Here is a 24832-nt window from a genome sequence, read left to right as displayed (position 1 = left end):
GGGGTTAAATGAGGTTGTTTTGAATTTCGGGACGAAATTCTATTAAGGAGGGTAGGTTGTAACATCACGTCCCGAAACTAACGAAACGTACATTGAAATTACGATTTTACCCCCTAGTTGTTATTTTACGTGTATATTTGTGTTGTGTGGGTGGTGGGACCACACACAATCATACATTTTCTTTTCTCCCGGGATTCCCTCCCTCATTCCCTCACTCTGTCTCTCAGTCTCTCTCTCTCTCTCTCCCCGAGTCCATCTTCTTCCTCTTCCTTCTGCAAACTTACGGACCACACACAAACACACTCAAAACATCAACCATCGAGGAAACAAATTGCACCATTGAACTCGTGAGGTTGTGAGGAGCACAACCAAACCAATTCCAGGTAAGAAAACTACCATTTTCACGTCGTTTCGAAGTGGTCCGAATTATGCACTGTTCATGCAAACCTAATCTAGCTTGTTTTAGGAGATTCTAAGCTTGTAGTTGTGTTTGTGAAGTTCCCAGGAGCTTGGGAGTAGTTCGTTGGACGAGTTTGGACGTCGGGAAGGCTAGGTTCGAAGTTGGCCGAGTTTTGGAAATTTGGACAGGTATAATCTCGTCATTTTAGGCCTTAAAACTTGTTGGATCATGTTCTACTAGCTTTAAGGTTCATTTTGGTGCAAGAAACGTGGAAAAAGGTGGAAAAACGAGAGAGATATAGTGAGTTGCAGGTTTTCCGGCGACGGTGCCGGCGACGGCGACGGCGCCGGCGTCGGGGTTAGACTGGAGAAGAAGACGGAATATTCTTGACGCCGTTAACGGCGTCCGGTTAAGTCTAACGGAATATTCCGTCAGTTAACGGAATATTCCTGACGGCGTCTGTTGACACCGTCAGTGTGCAGGTCACGTGGCCGCGCGTGGGAGGCGCGTAGGTCCGTGCCTAGGACGGCGCGTGGGGGCGCGTGCGTGGTCCAAAAATTATTTTAAAAATATGTGTGTGATCCTGAGGTTGTGTAGATCACGTTGGTATATTCATTTGTCCAATTTGAGCTATGTATGAGAAGTTTTTACGAGAAGTTGCTTAGGTGCTTTTAAATTAACGTTTTCGTAACTTTGTCGCGTATAGGTGATTCGTTTTCCGAGGACGAGCGTACACACTCGAGGCAGGGGGGCTACGACCCTTCTAATTATCAGTGAGTGGGCTTTTGTTTTCCGTATATACCTATATACAATTATATTCCCAGAAATTAAATAGAAAAGGTTATTAGTTTTATGCCATGCATCATATGAATGTTGTTTACGCATCATCGCATGTATTAGTAGTGGCATACATATATATAAATGTGTATTTGGTGCTGTGGACGCACAAGTAAGTGCCAGGTAAGCGGTACTCGTGTGGTTATGCATTCCTGTTTATTATGCAATAGTAGTTTGAGATGCTTAGAGAGCTCATAATCTGCACCCCGGTGTTAGTGCTCCCGTCCAGAGAGGGGTAGAGTCCTTCACGTGTATGTTCACCAGCACCACACGCTCGCCTTGGATCCAAGTTAGGTGCCAGCCTTGTCGTGCAGACCACATTAGGTGGTTCCGACTTGTAGGTGACCCGCGATTATTCGCATAGTCTTCACGTGATCGTAGCACTAGAGCGTATGTATTACACCCAGTCCTGTCGTACAGACCACGTTAGGTGGCTCCGACTTGTGTGCAGATTCAGATGTTGAGTTGAGATTGGAGCTCTATATGCAGCGGTACATGTCACGTTAGGTGACTCCCGGCTGCCAGATTATATGTTATTGATGTGAATTACGCTTGAGCATTTATATTTGATTATGAGATTCTGTTGTGGCATATTCTCAAACATGAATGGCATATTGTGAGCATGAATGGCATATCATGGAGCATGATTGACATATCTATACATACGTATATATGTTCATTTTCTGGGAAGTATACAGGTTTTACGGCGAGGGGTTAGAATGTATTTTGTTAAAGAGTTTTCAAAGAACTTTGTTTTTGCCCACTCACGCTTTGTTTTTGCGCCCCTCCAGGTTCTAGTGGTCTAGCAAGTTCGGTGGTTTATCCCAGAGGGCGTCCCGGCATTTCTGACAGACACTCACCATTGTAGGGTCACCTTCGGGTGTAAATATGTCGTATCTTTTCCTTTTGGACTGTTGTAGACTTGCTCTGAATTGTGTCTCACATACACTAGTACTTTGTATGCTATTAGGTTTTTAATTATTAGTACTTTTATATTACCTTCTCATTAGCTTCCGCACGCGCACATGGTTACGTCACCTTCGTGTGACGGCCAGCACGCCCTGATCTCGGTTGGGGTGTGTCAGTTCATTTTAACAAAAAATCACATTTTTACACTAAAAAATCAATCATGATATTATTCACATTGCGCTTTATTTTGTTCTTATTTTAAAACTCAAAATTTTCGAATCATTTTTATTAATTTTCCTTAAAATAAACCGTTATCCAGCAAATCTTTTAAAAACTATGGAGCAAACCACCATCAGCATATGCTAATTAATTAGCCAAGGCATCGCAGGATAATGGAAAGACTCTGCAAGCAGTTTACCCTTTTGATATGCTATGACTTATTGGACGAGTCGGATTAGCATTTTCCTTAGTTTAATGGCGAAATTAGCACGGATCCTCTAGTTTCATTCACCCTTGGATTCAGATAGGCCGCTGGACATGGGGTCGACATCACCAATGTCCTTGGCAGAACCTCGTCTTTTCATATGAGATGAACATTTACCTGTATCTGTCAGGGAACAAAAAATTTTACTTTGTGACCAAAGCGGTAGTTCACCTCATGTGTCGGAGGTTAAAATTTTCGGTAGAGCAGTGTCGTACTCCAAATGCACAAGTTCTCCTTGTTGCTCTTCTACAAATTATGCGGTCACATCTGTCATATTGAAGATTTATATTTTGTTATAGGAATTTCAACGGTATTTGGAGAGTTAGCTCGTCCATCGTCATCTTTGAATTATTGAATTTTATATAATTAGAAAAAAAAATAAATTTATGAATAGTATAAAATGAAAATTTTGAAATATTAATAACAATTCTTTTTGTTAAATTATATTATCTTATCTTTATCTTCAAATATATATATAAAACAAGGATGTGCGGAAAGTGAAAATGAATGTGTATATACCCCATATTATATATCATATTTTATATTAGACATGTCCAATCAATCATTTTCTTACGGGACCTAGATTGTATGTCCTTCTCATCTCATAACCTTCCCATTTCCTTTTATATTCTGTGGTCATAGTTAAATCACGTCAAAATTTTATATTGATATTTTTTTATAAAAATAATAAGATAAAAAATAATGAATATATAAAATATTAAAATGATTTAACCGTAACCACATAAATAAAAAAAAATAAAAAAGATATGGAAAGAAAAGGGCCGACAATCCAGTTCTTTAATAAGTGAGCTGAAATAATTGCTCTGCTTAGATTATGTTATTAATTTAAAATATAGCAGGTAATAAAAGGGTTGATTGGACATGTCTATAGCAGTTAAGAAAATGATTGATTGGATGTCTTATATAGCATATCATATATAATATGGGGTATATACACATCTATTTTCACTTTCTCCGCATTCCTATTATATATATATATATATATATTTGAAGATAGAGATAAGATAATATAATTTAGCACACCCCTTAACTCTTCAAATATAGTTGAAACTCCTATAACAAAATATAAATCTTCAATATGGCAGTTGTGACTGCATAATTTTATACAGTTCACACCCGCTTAGTTATTCTTTTCAAAACTATGATATTATTTAGTTGGGTTGCTCAGTCCTCTCTCGCCATCTGCTCTCTCCGTCCCTCGATCCACCTCACCCACCGCCAAATCTCAACGCCATGTCCTTAGCAAACCACAAGGCATCGCTAAGGACCAACCGATGCCTCGCCGACGATCGTATCACTGATGAAGTGATGCCCTGATTACAAATCTGAAGAGGATGGTGAAAGAGATGATGAGTAGGCTCTTTGTCTCTACATTGGCTTCATTTCATCTTCCAAAAATTGTTTTACAGACGTACCTATCTTTTTATGTTTAGAGTTTCTTTCGATTTGGAAATGCGAGCAAAATTGTGAGAAATTCCAAACCAAAGTATCACCAATGTGACTGGCCATAAAAAACAACATAACTCTATTTTTTAATGTAAATATTGTATCAAAAACTCTACTTTTCAAAATATTTTGCACACCAAACCGAGGGGTGGCTAGGATGTGCTCCAGCCCATCCCAACCTACAAAATGTCCTACCTTTAACCTACTCTTAAACTACCATCCTCCCACTTAAATGGCTCATCCCTACCCCAGATTTGGGGCTGAGTCCGCGCCTCACTATATCAAACAATTGAAAGAAAAGAAAAAGATGTTGATCAACTATATAATTTTTTCATTTTAGCAACATAAAAAAGCCACAAATTTTGCAAAAGATAACATAATCACATGAAATAAATGACATACACCAATAAGTAAAAGTTCAATAAGGTAGCCCTAACCCAGGCACATCTTATATATATAAACACACAAACATGATTTGATATGAACGAAACAGTAGTCATATCAAATGTTTTTATTAATCACACACATGCAGATAGATCGTGATTGCAGCACACATATTAATCACAGATATAATTAAGCCTTAAGCCTTCTGTGTTTATTTTGCATCGGTGCTTGTAAGGTGAGCATCAATATCTTTGGAGACCTCAACTGCACACTGGAGCAATGTATGTGGATCTTCAATATCGTCATGGTGCTTCTCATACTCCATAGTCCAGTGCACGTTGCATCCCTCGCCTTTCGGAGTTGCGTGGATGGTGGCCTTGAAGCTCTTGTAATGCTCCAAAAGATCTCCTTCAATCACTTTGAAAGTGATCAGATTATTTTCAGCGTCTATGGCTTCAACCAACTCCTTAGCAACTTTGGCTTTTCCATCTGCATACATGAAAATCTCACATAATTAATATAATATCACAAGCTTGAGCTTAGTTAAGTTGGCTAGAACAATTTAAGTTTAAATCTACTCCTCATAAATTAGATAAATTTAGTATAAAATGTCGCTTGTGTATTTTAGGGTGGTACATAATATAAAAGAGTACTATAGTCGATATTAATTGAAGCAAGGTATTTAGGGTTTTACCATGGAAATAATTCCAGTAGACCACAGATCCGACGGTTCCCCAATCACCTTCATGTAGGTCACAGCCCTGAATATTTCTATTGCTAGCATTGGAGATGTGGTGTGGTTTGTGTGTGAACATTTCATGGAACTTGGCAGCAGAAGCCTTGATTTCAACATCGGCCTCCACCTTACCACAATCGCTAGACATTTTCACCAAAAAAAGGTTATTTTCCAAATATTATAGGAGGAAGTGTAGAGTTATTTAGCCTATATATGGAGTACTTATTTGAATAAAACTGATTGGAACCTTGCACTTATATAGAGACCTGATTTCTCTGCCCTCACAGTTAAGCCACGTCAACATTTTATATCATTATTATCTTTTGTCTTATTATCTTTATAAAAAAATTAATATAAAATATTGACGTGGATTAACTGTGATCACACAAAATAGAATAAGATAACAGTGTATGAAAATTGGAAAGTCAGAAAAGCCGGGCCGCTTATATAGATGGAGAAGGTGACTGCATTATAGCAACAAATAAGACATATGTTTAATAAGTGAGCTGAAATAATTGCCTCCACTCAGAGTATGTTATTAATTTAAAATATAGCAGGTAATAAAAGGATTGATTGGACATGTCTAATATAACATATCATATATAATATGGGGTATGTACACATTCATTTTCACTTTTCACACACTTCTTTTAATTAATTTTCGGTCTTCAAATCGAATGAATTGAAGAAGATAAAATGATTAAGATTAAAAAAGGGTGTGTGAGAAGTGAAAAATTGTGTGTGGATAGCACACCCCTATAATATACACACACACATAGGGCATTGAGGGGGTGCGAAATGTGCAGTCGCTCAGGGCCCCAAATTTGAAGAGGCCCCCAAAAGTTTTGTCACCTAATATTTATATGTAATAATATTCTATATTTAAAATTGCTTTTATTATGAAATAATGTTCTATATTCAACAATTGATTTTGTTAGCACGTTAAAATCTCATCTTACACTCCTTATAAGAGTAATTTTTTTCTTTCTAAATACAAAAATTTAGAGTACAATAAGATATTTTGAGTGCCAATAATATATCATAAAAGACGGTATTTTTTCAATATTATTATATAATTATGTTACATATTCAAGTGAAACTTTAAAGTTAGAGTTTTTGAAGTTCGTTTTCTTCTTTGGTTGTTTAAGATTGAACTGCTTTTGATTATTTAGTGAATGTTATGTTTGTAGCTCTTTTTACTTATTATTAATGACATTTAAAACTTGCAATTAGTGAGTGCTAAACTTTGTTTTGATTTAAGTAATTATTTTCTAGCATCAATACATTGTCCTACATTTTTTAAGACTTATCTTAAGGAGAGGCGCTTTTATAAATTTTACACAGGGCCCCCAAAATCTCAGAGACGGCCATGTGTGTGTGTATATATATATTTATATATTTGAAGATAAAGATAGTATAATTTAGCAAATTCAATAATTCAAAGATGGAGATGGACGAGCTAACTCTTCAAATTCCGTTCAAATTCCGTTGATAAAGATAGTATAATTGAGCAAATTAAATAATTTCAGTGGGAGGCAACAATCATGACGGGCGAGCTAAATCTCCAAATCGCATTGAAATTCATATAACAAAAGATAAATCTTCAATAAGGCAGCCTCACCACATAATTTGTATAAAAGCTTCTACAAACAAAGAGGAACTTCTGCATTTGGAGTAAGATAACGCTCTACTAAAGATTTTAACCTCCAATGAATGAAGTGAACCATACCGTATTGTTCACAATTAAAAATCTTTGCTCCCTGATATGGGTATATGTACTCGTATATGAAATTATTGGGGACAGAAAATTAAATACAAGGTCCCGCCATAGACAGCCTTGTGATATTCAACCCATGTCCAGCGGCCTATCTGAATTCAAGGGTGAATGAAACTAGAGTGGGAGAGTAATGGCTCTGTCTCCTATGGCCAAAGTATTAAACACAATTCGGTACGTAACAGGCTGTGATCATTAATTGTTGTTGTTGATCTAACCACAAGTCACTACTCATTACTGTTGAAGATAGAAACCATATCAGCAGAAGATTGTCTGTTAGAAATGCTGTTAGTAGCGGTTAGAGTTTGCTAAGTCAGTTAACTTCAGTTTAAGACACAAGAAAGCTCATGAGAGCTATATAAAACTTCAGTTTAAGACACAAGAAAGCTCATGAGAGCTATATAAATTTATAGTAGTATCTATGTAATTCATTCAGAAGTAATACACTCAAATAGTATCTCTCTCATCAATTCCTTTCTTTTCTGCTTTCTCATTCATTTAATCTTTCTCTGCGTTCTTCATTTTCATCTGTTAACAATTATAATATTAATTAAATTTCACATAATAACATCTATGGAGAGGTTCTGTTCTAATTTAGGTATTAAACCAAGGAAAATGCTAATCCGACTCGCCCAAAAGATAATAGCATGTCAGAGAAGGAAAAACCACTTGCAGAGACTTTCCATTATCGTGCATGCCTTAGCTAATTAATTATCATATCCTGATGGTGGTTTGCTCCATAATTTTCAAAGATTTGCTGGATAATGTTTTATTAGAGGTTTAACAAAACACTGCCGGTACTTTTAACGAAAAACCACATTTATAACTTTTCTTAATACCTTTCACTATACCTTTAAAAAGGAGTTTTTCATTAAAAGGAAAGTTTTTTTGGACTTTTCGTTAATTTTCCTTTATTTAAGGGTTGGATTATCAATTCCATTTAATATTAAAATTGTCATCCAATACTTGTTTCTTTGTTTAGATAAGACAAATTAAAATTGAAGTGCACTACTTACGTTTGCAATAATTTATAGAGTAATATGCTATAGAGATCATATTTTGTAGATTACATGATGTGACGGTTGATAATTAAATTCTTTATTTAAATCACTAAGAATACAATCAAGTGGTTTATAAATATGATTATTCTAAAATGTGGTTTTCGTAGCATTTTCCTAATGATTGTGTGTTTGTGGATGTAAATTTCTTCCTCCTTGCTCTTAGACAAAATTACACCTACAAAACAAATAACACATTAGGTTAAGACCAATAGCCTCACGCACCCACGATGAATGGGAGGCTTTGGCCAAAGAACCTCCGATGCCAAAGTTAGAATTTTGAAGGAAAAATGTTTGGAAAATTTAGATAATTTAGCAAGAGAACTGAAATTTAGTTTTGGAGAGAATGAGAGTGTTTATACGGGGGTGTGGCCGGCCCCTTTGGGTGGAGATGGACCGGCCACTTGGATGGCTTTGTGGGTGAAGTTCATGATTTGTGGTTAATTAGCAAATTAATTGGATAATAAATCAATTAAATAGTTAATTAATGTAATAAAAAAGAAATGATTTGGAGATACTTACAAAGAAGATTTGATGAGGATGAATGAAATAGGTTATAAATAAATACCTATTTTGGGCACTTTTTTGACTTGATTGATGGATGATTGCTCACTACTCGCGCGTAAAAATCCCGATGTGCCTTAAGGGTAATTTTGTTCTTTCACCTCTTGATTATTTTTGGCTCAACTTGTGTCACTTTCTTAGATATCGTCTAATTAAAACACAATCTTGACTTCATGGACATAAATTAAGATCAAGCTCCACTAATGAATTACCATGGATATAATTCCAGTTGATGACAGAACCAACACTTCCCCGGTCACCTTCATGTCACAAGTCTTGATTTTATCAGAGCTGATAGTGCTTGGATGGTGTGACCTGCGGGTTAAATACTCGTGGACAGCAGAAGCCTTGATTTCAACATCAGTCTCAACCTTACCAACGGAAGACATTTTTCACTGATTGAATAATTGATGAAAGATATTTAGGCTCCTGGCACTGTGGGACGTCGTATTCTTAGGAATTCACAAGCTGACGTTATTGTTTTCATATTTTACTATTTGACCTCCATACTCAAGTTTACCATCCGGATCTCAAATCCATTGTTTATGCATTTATATTCCGGAGTCCCTCAACCGACAATATTTCTTCTACGGGGCGAGACATTGGTTTAGGCTTTTAGGTAAAATGATAATTGAGATATGCATTACTGTCAATTCGGTCTCTAACATTGAAAATCGGTAGAATTTGAGTTTGTCTATCATAAATCATTTTAATCATTTCGTGTAAAATATGTCAATATTCTCATTAAGTGGAGAGGTTAGTTTGACAAAAATACCCATAGAAATAGTCACGTGGTCGTTGACAATTTAACAAGGATGTTGATAATTTTTTTACGAAATGTCCAAAATAATTTATTATGGACAAACTCAGGATCACTTATATCGATTTTTATTGTCATGATCAAAATGAGAAGTTATGTCAATCTCATATACTATTTTGACCAAAAAAAAAAAAACCCTTAATTTTATATAGCAAAATGATTGTCATGCGGCTACAGGTTTTAGACATAGACAACTAAAATCTAGATTTTCCCCAGATTTTATGCTTCGATATAATGTTCGTGTCCCGAAATGCATCATTTTTAGATTTTTTTATAATAAAAATAATGTTATTCAAATACTTTTTTTTTTACTTCCCATAAATTCTAATACCAAATTTAATAGTACCAGCAAACTTGATGAGACATACCAGAATTGAAGCGGATAGTGTTGAAAGAAACATTAATGATTGATACCTCCATAGCATTATTGGAGTGAATGATTGTATATGTGTTGATCTTAAAAACTATCAAGTTTACGTGGTACGAGTAATTAATAAACTAATTACGTCCTTCAGTTGTGTGCAAGGCGTGCCAACTAGTTGGCTGAGCTCAGCCTGAGAGTAAAATGTGTTGATGTTGCGTTGAGCGCGCCGTTGACTTCTTGATCTTGCGACTGTGACCGAGGAAGGAACACGTCTCGGCCTTCGGGTTCTAGAGTTTGAAGACGTAGTAACTTGTAACACCTCACTTCGCTGAGAAGGCTAATGGGATGACCTCTACCCGAAAATCCTTGTCAAAAAAGACTTGGATAGGTAATTAGTCGGCCTCGATGCAGTGTTGTTTATCCAAACTGAAGGTGCTCCGTGGTCAGCTGATTCTGCGGCAACAGTGCTATTTATCCAAACTGAAGATGTGTTGGCGAAAAAGGAAAATAAAAATCTCAAGGTTGTTGAGAGATTTCGCGTAGAGCGAAAGTTTGCATTGGGTAGTTTGTGTGTTCAATTGGAAGGCTTTTCCCATTGCCACTGCCTCTGTATTATAGGGACAAAGTATTCACTAGCCAACCCGTGCAATTCCAGCCCAAAGTAGAACACTCCTCTGAAATAGCTATCACAGAAGCCTTTGTCATCATCTTGATATCCTGGAATAGTCGGCAACTACATTTTCCTTGTATTCAGACTAGATACACTAATCTCCTGGTAAGACTCATATTTAGAATCGTAGCCAACTCCAAATTCCTAGGCACCACGCGCCATATTTTATCACCTATTCACCATATCATTTACGATTCTACGTGCATAAATTGCATGGAAAATGGTCTCCAAATTCCCTACGTACATGCATGAATCCAATCCTTTTATCACCAACCCACGTGCACCACTTGGAATGTGTGCAGCATCAGGATTGCTACTTGGTCATAATCATCACCAATCTTGTTTATCAAATCCGACTTGTAGCTGTATCCCATCCTGATGATGATCAACAAATCCCTCTATTATCCAAAATACAACCTGCATTCATGTTTTTTGGCTATGGAGTATGAATTCAGTCCTTATCCTCCTTTATCCCAAATCAATTGGATCGACTAACGGTAGGTTTAAATAATTTAATATATTTCTAAGAGATAATATCATGATTAAAATCATAATATTATTTCTCAATAATAATTGAAAATCATTTCAACTATTTTGCCGTTCAACGGTTTAAAATTCTGCTCATTCAACGGCCTCGATTGCTCGAGCCGATAGTGTAAAATCAAGTTCAAACAATATGATATTAAGCCGTTAAGATCTTTGGATTTGGCACGACGAAGCGTGTGTGTATATATATATTACATAACCATAAAACTAATTTAGATTTATATTATTTTAATTAGTGATAATATTAAAAAAAATCAATGATTTATGTTATCCTCCATAGCATTATTAGAGTGAATGATTGTATATGATATTAAGCCGTTAAGATCTTTGGATTTGGCACGATGAAGTGTGTATATATTACATAACGATAAAACTAATTTAGATTTATATTTTTCGACCAAAAAAAAATTATACTTATATTATTTTAATTAGTGATAAAATTAAAGAAATCAATGATTGATGTTATCTTGCCGTATTTATAACCTAAGGGCCAGTTTTGAAATGTTAGAGGTCTTGTGCGGAAGATAGTAGATGAGCCTTTGTATAAAAACTCATGCTACAAAGCTAAATTATATGTCTAAAGTTGTACTCGATCTAAATGGAGTACCATTATTTGAGTTATAATTGAAATCAACAAAGCTAATTTATAGTTGTACTAATATGGGAATTGGGTTTTCCCTATTGATATAACTGCTAGTGCCGCCCTTTCTACTATATTCACAATAATGCAATTTTTAGAATAGCATTGTTGGAGTGGAAGTGACATTATTATTTTAATTAAAAAAAATCAACAAAATCATGAAAAAAATAAAATAATAAAAACAAAAGAGAGAGGTTGCATTGGCATACAAAATAAAATTGTGACACGTAAACAAATAATTGCCCATAAAAATTGCTAAATTTGGTCACAATCTATTGATTAGTCTCTTGGGTTGGCTCTTCGATCTTTGGATATTGAAGAACGTTGATGTTCTACTATAAAATTAATTGACAATATAAAGAATATCTCAACTTACTTATAAGCCCACGCAAGATCACTCATCCTATTAATATGAGATTCATTCTCAACAAATGCTAATGATTTATCCGGAGTTGCAACATCCTCAGTTAATTTCTCAAATTCATTCGACAATTTTGCAGTGCTGCCTTCATTGGAGTGAATTGATGGTCTGGCTTAAAGGCTCTTGTAATACTGGAAGACATCTCTTTCAATCCATTTCATTGGGAAATGAAATGCAAGGAATGTCATTCGCATTTTATAATATTCCCTTGTTTACTAATTTTAGAGGAATCAAAATATGCACGAGTCCCGCATTAGATGTCCAATTTTGAGGATTGCATTGAGAGAGGAGGTGAGATTTGAGCTAGGAGGGGGGATGTGAATAAACTTTTTATACTAAAACTACCTGCACACCATCATTCTGATTCCTGGGAGTTAATTGATACATTTTAATGGAAATTCATCTTTCCATTTCACACTGACTTTGATTCATTCATAATCCGTTTATTGTTCATTCCGATTCCAAGTGCATAAACGTGTCCTCATAGTCACGGACTTTTTCTCATCGTTTAATTTTTCCTTGAACATCCCGACTTTGTGAAGGTTTTGAAGAGGAAGGAGAAGGAGAGCTCACGGGAGTGAGTTGGAAAAGAGAGAGGGAGAGAAAATAGGTAGAGAGAGAGAGAGAGAGAGAGAGAGAGAGGGGGAAAGAGAGAGAGAGAGAAAAAGAAAAGAGAGAGAACCGGTCAAATGAGAGGAAAAATGTCATTATCTTAAAAGAAAATTAATGAAAAAGATTTCAATGCTTTGAATTTTAACCAAAAACCATATAAGAACTTTATTTAATGGTTAGTACAAAATCCAATATCAAGCCAACCCAATAAGACTAGCCCAAAAATTATAATATATCGAGCTTCCGATTTTACCCTTGACGTTAAGTCTTGTCCGTTGGTCCGTTTCGCTTCAGATGGAGAGAGAGAAGGTTTATAGATTCAGATCTTTTAGTTAATTTCATCACAATTCCAACACACGTATCTACAACCCCAACAACTTTGGAAAATGCAATCGAAATCCTGATGCATGTGAACAATAGATGCAGATCTCGCTTCGGAAATAAGCGAAGGATGGGGAGGTTGGCGGCTTTTCATCCGTCTTCTCAAATCTCCAGAAAGCCGCCGAAGAGAGCTCTCGCAATGTAAGTGTTTCCAGCGTTTGGTAAATGTATTTGAATATGCAACTTGATTTGGTGTATTTTGGAAATTAGAGTTTATGGTTCATTTTCATTAAAATTTAAGCTGTTTTTTTTTTTCTTTGATAGAAAATAAAAAACTATATTAAAAAGAAAAACCCCTAGGGCAATTCTTATGAGTACAATCAAAGAGAAAGGCTGGACGAGCAGCAAGCGGAATAGAAATTAGAGGACTAAACGATAGAGCTACTTCATGTGCTGATGACATCAGCAAACAAGTTCTACCGTTAACATTTAATCCATCTCTTTTTCCACACATATTTTGGATCGATGCCTTCACCTTAAATAAAACACATCCGAACCAGGCTTTTTCTTGTCGGCCCTCATCAATGCATTCTGACTGGAATTGAACAAGCCATTTCTCATCCCTTCCCCTTTTTCGTTCCATATACATATATTTTTCAAAGTTGCTAGAGGCTTTGGTTGTATCCAAAACGAAATGCAGCCTTTTTCTCACATGCACTTTGATTAACACAAATGCCGACCACCCATGATACAAGAACAAACCAACATTCTATTGAATCAATTCAACACTCCACGCACTGCCGCTAAGGTCGAACAACGAAACTAACCCAGATGTTCTGACTTCCATGTGTCTCATGAATCTTTCTGGGATTTTCAGTCTTTCAGAGCTCAAATCAACAGAATAAACCCACATGCAGTTCATAAACAAATCCATATCTAATCACAAATATAAATATAAACCACAACCCAGTCCATCAATTCATCCGCAAATGAACAAACAAAAAAAAAAACCATAAAATTTTCAAAAACTTTTAGGAAACTACCATCTAACAAGTAGAATGACACGGGATTTAATTAAATAAATAATAAAGTCTGTAGCAAAGAGACAAAGATCTTATCGAACCTGGAACAAGCAGGCGAGATCGACTGTGAGATTCAGGGGATTGTTTCTCTCGCCAAATCACGGCAAATCGAGCGAGGTGGGAGACCGCGAAGATGAGTGAGGTGTTTAGAGCTGTGTGGGATTTAATTAACTGAAATATTTGGTCTTTGTTGTTCGCTTGAAATGTTGTACAGTTTTTTTAACGGGATCGGCTGACGGAATGGGTTTCTGTTAGGGCCAAGGGCTGGAAAGAAAATTATTCCGTTTTGGGCTTTTAATTCAGCCCATGTAGTTTTAATGTTTGTAAGATCTCATATAAATTAGTTGTGTTCTTATGATTAAATATAAAGTACTTTTGATTAAATAATAATACATGATGGTTTTTGGTTAAATTAAACTTCACTCAGGTCATTTTCATTAAAGCTGCCTTATTTTAAAGGTCCAATTGGAGATGCATTTTATTTAATTATATTTTAATAAAATAGACTAGCCTAATTTTTGTTAGGGTAGAGATGCATTTGGCCTATTACTGTTTATTGGAGTTTATCACTATTTATTGAGTGAATAAATGTGCTGGATGCTTGCGCATTTGTGTTAGGGGTGGAACTGCTCTTATTGAACTCTACCGGCCTCCATGGGCTCCACTCCAGCTTGTAATCACCAGCCCCACTCGAAGCCATTTCTTTAATTAGTTATTAGTAATATGTAATAATTAACAATAACGTTCGTCTAGGGTCAGGCTTCCACTTCTTATATAGAGCCACAACCCACAAAATTCTTAATAAACAAGTTTTGGTCACGACCCAAAAAAGAAAACCATGTTGTAGTTATGTAGGCAACTTGTGGATATATGTGATCTGATCACTTGAAAGGATAAGGACGAGTCTGTGGATCTTCCACATGGGAGGTTTTATTACTTCAGCTACCAAATCATGGCCGTAGTCACTAAGGGATCATTCCCTGGCCCGTCCTGCCTTTTTATTTATTTATTTTTATTTCTTGTTTAGATATTACTGTTGTATATCAGTCTAATATTCTTAAATTTAAGTGTTTTTTCAATCTAAACTCTTTTTTGTTCCAGGCGAAACCTTATTTTCTCTCCAACTTTCTTATTGCGGTGCAGTCTTTACTTCCCCTTTTTATTCTATCAACTTTTATTTAGCTTTAACTTATATTTTAAAATTTCTTGTTTACCTTTTACCTTATGTTTGGTTTCTACAATGTTTTTAGGTGTCTCTATTAAATTTAGGGTCTATTAATTTTTAAGCAACTTACTCCAATTTCTCATATTTTAAGTTCAAATTACCTATGTAATAGCGAACTTGATGATATCCAATAATAGCAGAATTTAAGCGGACCATATTGAAAGAAACTTCAACGATTCCGCTCTTAGCATTGTCGGAGTGATTGGTTGTAATTTATATGATGTAAATCATTTTTTTCAACGTTAATTCATCGTATAATTTTTTAAACAATGAGGATATTATTTTTTTTTCTTTTTTTCATTTTATATCTTCCGGGATCATATCCCCATTGTTTTACACAAAAAAAAAAAAAAGACTATTTTTTCTTTTAAAAAGTACTAATTAAGGCCATTTTATGTGATGATGAGCAACAAAGTGGAGATGGTGCACTGTATTAACTCTCAGAAATTATGAAGAACACAGACTTAAGGATTCGAAAGGGGAAAGGAGAGGAAGAGAGAAAGAAGAAGGCACTATTCTATTAAAATCACAGAGAGGAAAATTACAATGTTAATCACAAATGCCTTACAAGCTTTCTTTAAATCTCCTTTGTGAACCTTCTCTCGAACGAAGTGGTAGTTAGTATCAAGATGCTTTATCTTGGAGTGAAACACGAGATTAGAGCTTAAAGCTAAAGCAGAAAGGTTATCACAATACAATGAAGGTGGTGTGGACAGATACTGATGAATGTCCTTGAATTCAAAACGAATCCAAAACACATCAGCTGCACAATGTGCCAAGGCCTTATATTCTACTTCAGTGGAACTCCGAGAAACAGTATATTGTTTCTTTGATTGCCATGAGATAGGATTCGATCCAAGATAAACAATAAAACCAGATATTGATCTTCTAGTAGTTATGTCAGCTGCCCAATCGGAATCTGAGTATGCAGTGAGCTTGAAAGTTGAGCCTTTTGTATACTGCAAACCACAATTGATAGTCCCTTGGACATATCTAAGAATACATTTAACCAATGTAAATGAGCATCAATTGGGTGGGTCATGAACTGACACACCATATTCATAAAGTAACCAAGATCCGGTCTTGTGAAGGTTAAATATTGAAGAGCCCCCACAATACTTCGATATTGACTTGGATCAGACAGTAACACTCCTTCATTGGCAAGAATTTGAGTATGTGGCTTCGATGGAGTCGAGGTTGGCTTACAAGATTCCATAACTGCTTTCTTTAACAATTCCTTGGCATACTTGGACTGATTGATAAAAATAGAACCATCAACATTGTATTGAACATGTAGACCCAAAAAATATGTAAGTTTGCCCATGTCCTTGAGATCAAAGACTCCTGCTAAGTCATTGATCATAGTCTGCACCTTAATTGGATTAGAACCAGTGAGGATAATGTCATCCACATATAAAAGTAATAGAATAATGTCTTCTTCATCCACCTTGACAAACAGGCTTGTATCAGACAGTGATGTTTTAAAACCAAGGCTGGGGAGATAACTAGTGAATTTAAAATTCCAGGCTCTAGGTGCCTGCTTTAAACCATATAGAGACTTCACCAATCTGCAAACATGATCAGGCTTTTGAGGGTCCACAAACCCTTGAGGTTGCTTCATGTATACCTCATCTTCAAAATCCCCATGCAAAAATGCATTTTTAATGTCTAATTGTCTCAATTGCCAACTAAACTAAGCAGCTAATGCAAGTATAATCCGTACTGTAGTGTGGCAAACAAACGGACTAAACGTTTCAGAATAGTCGATCCCATGCTCTTGAGTGAACCCTTGTGCAACCAACCGGGCTTTGAACCGGGAAATAAAACCATCATGATTTTTCTTTATTTTGTAGACCCATTTACTACATATGACAGATCGATTAGATGAAGGTGGGACTAGTTTCCATGTACCCTGAACTTTGAGGGCATCAAATTCTTCCTGCATGGCCTTCTGCCATTCGACTTGATGAATTGCGCTTTGAAATTCTTTGGTTCCTCCACATCAGATATATCAGCTAGAAATGAAAAATCACCATGACATTGATCCATATGTTGAGTCTGAGAAGCATTATCCACAAGTTGTAAAAAAAACAACTGAGGCAATGAGGCAAGAAAACTGGCATAGTTCTATCGTGAAATTGCACCTGTTTGCAATCTAGTTGGTGGACCATTTGTTCTCACAACATTAGTATCTGAATTATCAGAAGAAGATGTAGTGAAAGGAAGAACTACCTGTAATTGTGCAAGGTCTAGAACAGGAAGTAAGGGAGGTGTATCAACTGGAATGGAAATAGTAAAATGATCGAATGACACTGAATCATCTGCCTGAGAATCATAACTTGTTGCATTTGCATGGTCTGAAACACTTACATCAGAAGCAATTGAATTAGGAAGATGTGCATTGGAAAATGATGGTACAGTTGAGTGAGATAAACAATTTGAATTGTTCACAGAGTTATGAACTGATTCTCTGTGTCCAACATGAATTGGTATAAGAACTGGCATAAATTGTTGAGATACTTTTCTATGTTGGTCTATGTTAGTATGTGTTTGAGGTATCTTTGCAGGAAAACAAGACTCATCAAATATCACATGCCTAGATATGACATATTTTCGGGTTTTCATATCAAAACAAACTACCCCTTTATATCCCAATGATTAACCCAGAAAGATACACATAACAATTCTTGCCTGCAACTTGTTGGCATTATATGACCTTAACCAGGGAAATACAGCTGAGCCAAAAATTTTCAGTGATTGAACATCAGGTACTTTCTGATAGAGTAACTGATATGGAGAACACATTGATAGAGTCTTATAGGGCATCATGTTAATAAAAAAAACTGAATGTGCACAAGCAAAATACCAAAACTCAGGAGGTAAACCAGCAGTATTGAGTAATGTGATAGCAGTTTCCACAATATGCCTGTGTTTTCTTTCTGCCACTCCATTCTGTTGTGGAGTGTTAGGGCAAGAAATAAACTGAACTATTCCTTTATCAGCTAAAAAAGAGGTAAATCTTTTACTTACATACTCTCATCCTCCATCTGTTTGCAAACTCTTAATATGTATTCCAAACTGAGTAAGTACAAAGGTATAAAATCTGACAAAGATGGTAAACACATCTGATTTATTACTCATTGGAAAAATCCACACATATCTGGTATATTCATCAATCAGAGTGACATAGTACCTATATGGTTCTAAGGATTTCACAGGAGAATGACCCCAAATGTTTGAATGTATTTTCTCAAATGGAGAGGTACATGGAGTTCTAGAGATTTTCCCTTGAATACAGGGTACACAGACAATATGTTTATCCTCTATACAACTCCTAATATTAGATGTCTGTAACATAGAAGACATGATTTCTTGGGTAGGATGTCCCAACCTCTGGTGCCAAACCTCAGACTTTATAGCTTTTCCCAAATATGTTGCTGAACTACTTGAAATAACCTGGACTCCTCTTTTTTTATGAACCACCGGGATTTGAAATAATTCTTCAGGCTTACTCTTTCCTTGATACACTATCTCCCTTATCCTCTTGTCCTGCACAAAGAATTGAAATTCATCACATATAAACCAGCTCTTATTGTCTGCACACAATTGTTTTACAGATAAGAGACTTCTAGCAAGATAAGGAACATGGAATATGTTGTTAAGAAGAAGAGAATGGTTATTGGTCTGTAAAGTTACTGAACCAATATTATGTATTGATAAACCTGTACCATTTCCAATGGTTATCTTATCAGACCTCTCAAAAGGTGTAACTTGAGTCAAAGCATTGATGTCAGCAGTCATATGATGAGATGCACCTAAATCAACAATCCAGGTATCTTGAGGAATGAACTGGGGAGCCTGTTGAGCATTCATAGCAGAAAGCGATGTTGGTGGTGACTGTCCTTGAAAGGAATAGTTATTCATTTGGTAGCAATCAAGAGCTAAATGTCCCATTTTTCCACAAATTTGACACTCAACCACAAAACTTGAATTTGAAGGGTTACTGTTTCTTTGGTAACAGTTAACTGCAGTGTGCCCCCGCTTGTTACGTATTTGACACTCTATCACCACATTAGTTCTTGTATTAGTATTGCCAGACCAAGAATTATTACCATTCTATCTAGAATTGCTTGAGCCATATCCAGGACCCCTGAAGATATTATTGTGTCTATAATTGTTCCCCCGATACTGATTGCTACTTTGTCTTTGAGCCCCAAACTGAATTCCACCATTAAACTGTGTTGTAGAGTTGTTTTGATCAGTAGTGTTTGTACCATACTTGACCAATCCCGAAACTACTAAGCACCGGTCAACAACATACCGTCAATGACCCACAAGACTTTTCCTCCAACTAGGAGGCCAATCATAATGCGACACGTGTCGGTATCAGAGGCCAATCATAGCGCAACACTTGTCGATATCAGAGGCCAATCATAACACGACACGTGTCAATGTCACAACAAAACTAGAAACTCTCTTCTATAAAAGGGGATCATTCTCCCACAATAATCTCTAATGTCATTTGTACTAAACTATTCACTAGAACTCACTAAAAGAGAGCTTGAACCTATGTATTTGTGTAAACCCTTCACAACTAATGAGAACTCCTCTACTCCGTGGACGTAGCCAATCTGGGTGAACCACGTACATATTTTGTTGTTTGCTTCCCTGTCTCTATTCATTTACATACTTATCCATACTAATGACCAGAGCAACCTAGCGAAGGTCACAAACTTGACACTTTCTGTTGTACCAAAGTTCTCGCCGATTTTGTGCATCAACAAGTAGAATTACCAACAAACCCATAGCCATAAGGCTGGCCATGAAATGAAATAGGTTGCAATGGTGGAGCAGAATAAAATGGTTGAAACGGTTGGGATGGAACATAATAGAATGGCTGCTGAAAATTTTGTGGTGGTAGTGAATTATAGAGGGAACTATTTAAAATCGGAGGAATGGAACCATGAGGTACAGCAGTAATTGTACCCGCAGTATTACCAGGAATATGACTATGAGTTTGTGCATTCGAGGATGAAGCAGCATTGGAACTAAAGGTAGAACCCTGAACATATATGGCAGATAAGCTTTGAGAAAGAACAGTAATCTCCCCTTCAATTTCCCTTTCTGCTCCCAATAACTATGCTCGAAACTCCTTCAAGGTGATCAAATACTCCCTAGCTAATATAACTGTACAAATAACCCCATACTCCTTGGGTAAACCAGCAAGACCAGCAATCATTATATCATTATCAGAGATAGATTCACCTGCAGCAGCCAGTTGATCCCTTATATCCTTCAGCCTCAACATATATTTGTCAATTGTATTGGTGCCTTTCTGAATTGTGTGTAATTATGTTTTAAGATGATTAACCCTAGACTTAGAGACAGATGCATAACGATCAACAAGATTGATCCATGCTTCATGAGCAGTCCTGTACCCAAGCACATACTCTATTGCTTCATCAGTTAGTGTAGCAAGTAACAAGCTCAACAATGCCATATCCGTAGACTCCCAATCCACAAATGCCTAAGAAATTTCTTTTGTAACCCCAGCTTCTGCACTAACAACATACTTGGATGGACACATAATTGTACCATCAAAATGGCCAAACAATTTGTACCCTCTTAAAATAGATTGAAACTGAAATGCCCATTTAGCAAAATTATCATCTTTGAGCTTTATGGTAAGCATACCCAAAATCCCATCCACTTTAAAATTCGAGGACTCATGACTATCCCATCCTCCCACTTAAATGGCGCATCCCTACCCTAGATTTGGGGCTGAATCCGCGCCTCACTATATCAAACAATTGAAAGAAAAAGAAAAAGAGGTTGATCAACTGTATAATTTTTTCATTTTAGCATTTATAATTGATGCTGATGGGTACATAAAAAAGCCACAATTTTTGCAAAAGATAACATAGTCACATGAAATAAAGGACATACACCAATAAGTAAAAGTTCGATGAGGTAGCCCTCACCCATGCACATCTTATATATATATAAACACACAAACATGATTTGATACGAACGAAACAGTCGTCATATCAAATGTTTTTATTAATCACACACATGCAGATAGATCGTGATTGCAGCACACAGATTAATCACAGATCATATAATTAAGCCTTAAGCCTTCTGTGTTTATTTTGCATCGGTGCTTGTAAGGTGAGCATCAATATCTTTGGAGACCTCAACTGCAAACTGGAGCAATGTATGTGGATCTTCAATATCGTCATGGTGCTTCTCATACTCCATAGTCCAGTGCACGTTGCATCCCTCGCCTTTCGGAGTTGCGTGGATGGTGATCTTGAAGCTCTTGTAATGCTCCATAAGATCTCCTTCAATCACTTTGAAAGTGATCAGATTATTTTCAGCGTCTATGGCTTCAACCAACTCCTTAGCAACTTTGGCTTTTCCATCTGCATGCATGAAAATCTCACATAATTAATATAATATCACAAGTTTCAGCTTAGTTAAGTTTGCTAGAACCGTGTATTTCTCCCACTGCACTTAAGTTCAAAACCCCTCTCCATAATTTAGATAAATTTAGTATAAAATGTCGTTTGTATATTTTAGGGTTTAGGGTTATATAGAAGAGTAATACAGTCGATATTAATTGAAGCAAGGTAGTTACGGTTTTACCATGGAAATAATTCCAGTAGACCACAGATCCGACGGTTCCCCAATCACCTTCATGTAGATCACAGCCCTGAATGTTGCTATTGCTGACATTGGAGATGTGGTGTGGCTTGTGTGTGAACATTTCATGGAACTTGGCAGCAGAAGCCTTGATTTCAACATCGGCCTCCACCTTACCACAATCGCTAGACATTTTCACCAAAAAAACGTGTTTGCAAATTATAGGAGGTGTGTAGTGCTTTACCCTATATAGTAGTTCTTAGTTTGAATAATACTTACTGGAGCCTTGCACTTATATAGATGGAGAGGGTGACTGCATGTGGAATATTCTAATGGATAAGGTATTGGGTTTCCAATAAGTTGGAAACTTCACATTCTCTAAATTATTGTAATAATTTCAAATATTTTTCCACTCAGAATATGTTATTAATTGATAGTAGATGATAGATAGAGCCCACCACCAGCACATGTGGGTTTCACCGCTTTTAAAGAGATGATACAAATGATGGTGTAAATATGTAGTAAGAGTATTATTTTTGGGTAATAAAAGGATTGATTGTATATATCTAATATAGCATATTATTAAGTGTAATTCTAGAGTGACTAAATTTTTTTTAACTAAATGATATGAGAGTTGATGATTGAGTTTTTATTAACGTGCTTATTTTTATTGGTGACACATTATTTAGTCTGCAAATTTCATCTACAAATTTAATCTATCTAGCATTACTCTATTATTAGGTGTTAGTTATTATTATTATATATTTGAAAGATAGAGATGAGATGATTGAGCAAATTAAATAATTTCAGTGGGGAGGCAAAATCGTGACGGGCGAGCTAACTCTCCAAGTACGTCTATATATATATATATATATGATGAGATCATACAATTCAGCAAATTAAATAATTTCAATGGAGTGGCAACAATCGTGACGGGCGAGCTAACTCTCCAAATTGCATTGAAATTCATATAACAAAAGATAAATTTTCAATAAGGCAGCCTCACCACATAATTTGTAGAACAGCTTCTACAAACAAAGAGGAAATTAATTCTGCATTTGGAGTAAGATAACGCTCTACTAAAGATTTTAACCTCCAATAAATGAAGTGAACCATACCGTATTGTTCACAATTAAAAATCTTTGCTCCCTGACAGATATGGGTATATGTACTCATATATGAAATTACTGGGGACAGAAAATTAAATACAAGGTCCTGCCATAGACAGCCTTGTGATATTCAACCCATGTCCAGCGGCCTATCTGAATTCAAGGGTGAATGAAACTAGAGTGGGAGAGTAATGGCTCTGTCTTCTATGGCCAAAGTATTAAACACACTTTAGTACATAACAGGCTGTGATGATTAATTGTTGTTGATCTAACCACAAGTCACTACTCATTACTGTTGAAGATAGAAACCATATCAGCAGAAGAATGTCTGTTAGAAATGCTGTTAGTAGCTGTTAGAGTTTGTAAGAGTTTTTTAAGTCAGTTAACTCCAGCTTAAGACACAAGAAAGCTCATGAGAGCTATATGAAGTTGTAGTAGTATCTATGTAATTCACTCAGAAGTAATACACTCAAATAGTATCTCTCTCATCAATTCCTTTCTTTTCTGCTTTCTCGTTCATTTAATCTTTCTCTGAGTTCTTCATGTTCATCTGTTAACAATTATAATATTAGTTGCATTTCACATAATAACATCTATAGAGAGGTTCTGTTCTAATTTAGGTATTAAACCAAGGAAAATGCTAATCCGACTCGCCCCAAAAGATAATAGCATGTAAAAGAAGAAAAAACCACTTGCAGAGACTTTCCATTATCGTGCATGCCTTAGCTAATTAATTATCATATCCTGATGGTAGTTTGCTCCATAATTTTCAAAGATTTGCTGGATAATGGTTTATTTTATTGGATTATCAAGTTTAGCATCCGGATCTCACTTCCATTGTTTATGTATTTATATGTCTGTGGATCTTCAACGAACCTACCAGCTGGTAGCTGTTAAATGGAAAGTCTCACAGGATATGCTAATAATGATTTATTTAAATTTAGTAGCTGTTAAATGATAATGATGTGTCTTTGGATCTTCAACTAACATTCCACATTTAATAGTACCAGCAAACTTGATGAGACATACCAGAATTCAATCGGATCGTGTTGAAAGAAACATTAATGATTGATACCTCCATAGCATTATTGGAGTGAATGATTGTATATGATATTAAGCCATTAATATCTTTGGATATGAAGTGTGTGTGTATATATTACATCACGATAAAACTAATCTAAATTTGTATATTTTAATTAATGATAAGATTAAAGAAATCAATGATTTATGTTAGGGTGCTTTAGATTTAGTTCCTTACAACTATTGAACTCTAGACATAAACCCACCTATATTAAAACATCTAAATAAAACCCACATTTTGAAATTGATGCCATGTAAGATAAAAGATGTCCATACATTTAAATTTATTAACAACACCATGCCACCAACATTAATATGGCTATTATGGTTTTTTTTGTAGACTTTTAATTTATTGTCTTTTCTTTGTCAACAACATTCAATTAGTTTAAGTTTTTCTTTTCTTTTAATTTTTTTTAAAAAAAAAGAAGTTCTTTTCTTCTTTTATGTGAAATCGCCTAATCCAAATCTAATTAGTTCAATATACATTCTATTGAAAAAGTAGATACATTAACTTGTGAAAATTAAAAAAAAAAAAAAAAGGGGTAAAAATAAACTAGTAGATACATTGTTTCTTGTAAAAACTAAACAATTAGTTACAGTATTTTCATAAAAAAATAAACAATATGTAAATTTATTTATTTTTAAATTACACAATAGGTGCACAATTTTCGTAAAAATTAAATAATA

At 35.6% G+C, this 24832-nt stretch overlaps 2 protein-coding genes and 1 long non-coding RNA gene across 3 annotated transcripts; all 3 read right to left on the bottom strand.

Annotated features, from left to right (window-relative positions):
- Positions 1 to 4407: 4407 nt before the first annotated feature.
- On the bottom strand, positions 4408 to 5602 carry LOC137737153 (MLP-like protein 31). The gene is made up of 2 exons (XM_088682852.1): positions 5176 to 5602; positions 4408 to 4970 (listed from the first exon to the last, which is right to left on the bottom strand). The coding sequence occupies exons 1-2, from the start codon at positions 5363 to 5365 to the stop codon at positions 4693 to 4695; spliced, it is 468 nt and encodes a 155-aa protein (XP_088538978.1). The 5' UTR covers positions 5366 to 5602; the 3' UTR covers positions 4408 to 4692.
- Positions 5603 to 13359: 7757 nt separating this feature from the next.
- On the bottom strand, positions 13360 to 14304 carry LOC148692075 (uncharacterized). Its single transcript, XR_015954887.1, has 2 exons — positions 14131 to 14304; positions 13360 to 13943 (listed from the first exon to the last, which is right to left on the bottom strand). It is a non-coding gene; the product is annotated as an uncharacterized LOC148692075 (long non-coding RNA).
- Positions 14305 to 21146: 6842 nt separating this feature from the next.
- On the bottom strand, positions 21147 to 22235 carry LOC137737471 (MLP-like protein 31). Its single transcript, XM_068476962.2, has 2 exons — positions 21960 to 22235; positions 21147 to 21736 (listed from the first exon to the last, which is right to left on the bottom strand). The coding sequence occupies exons 1-2, from the start codon at positions 22147 to 22149 to the stop codon at positions 21459 to 21461; spliced, it is 468 nt and encodes a 155-aa protein (XP_068333063.2). The 5' UTR covers positions 22150 to 22235; the 3' UTR covers positions 21147 to 21458.
- Between the last annotated feature and the right edge of the window lie 2597 nt (positions 22236 to 24832).

Source organism: Pyrus communis, chromosome 13 (assembly GCF_041283825.1).
Source record: "Pyrus communis isolate YQ-2024b chromosome 13, ASM4128382v1, whole genome shotgun sequence".
NCBI lineage: Eukaryota > Viridiplantae > Streptophyta > Magnoliopsida > Rosales > Rosaceae > Pyrus > Pyrus communis.
Note: the sequence above shows the minus strand (reverse complement) of the source record. Positions and strands in the feature narration are given on the sequence as shown.

What these genes read in the sequence shown, in the direction of transcription:
- LOC137737153 (XM_088682852.1), bottom strand. Translation starts at nt 5,365, where the DNA reads ATGTCTAGCGATTGTGGTAAGGTGGAGGCCGATGTTGAAATCAAGGCT. An exon ending in CTACTGGAATTATTTCCATG is followed by an intron (nt 4,971 to 5,175) that starts GTAAAACCCTAA and finishes TCATGTATGCAG; the next exon opens with ATGGAAAAGCCAAAGTTGCT.
- LOC137737471 (XM_068476962.2), bottom strand. Translation starts at nt 22,149, where the DNA reads ATGTCTAGCGATTGTGGTAAGGTGGAGGCCGATGTTGAAATCAAGGCT. An exon ending in CTACTGGAATTATTTCCATG is followed by an intron (nt 21,737 to 21,959) that starts GTAAAACCGTAA and finishes TCATGCATGCAG; the next exon opens with ATGGAAAAGCCAAAGTTGCT.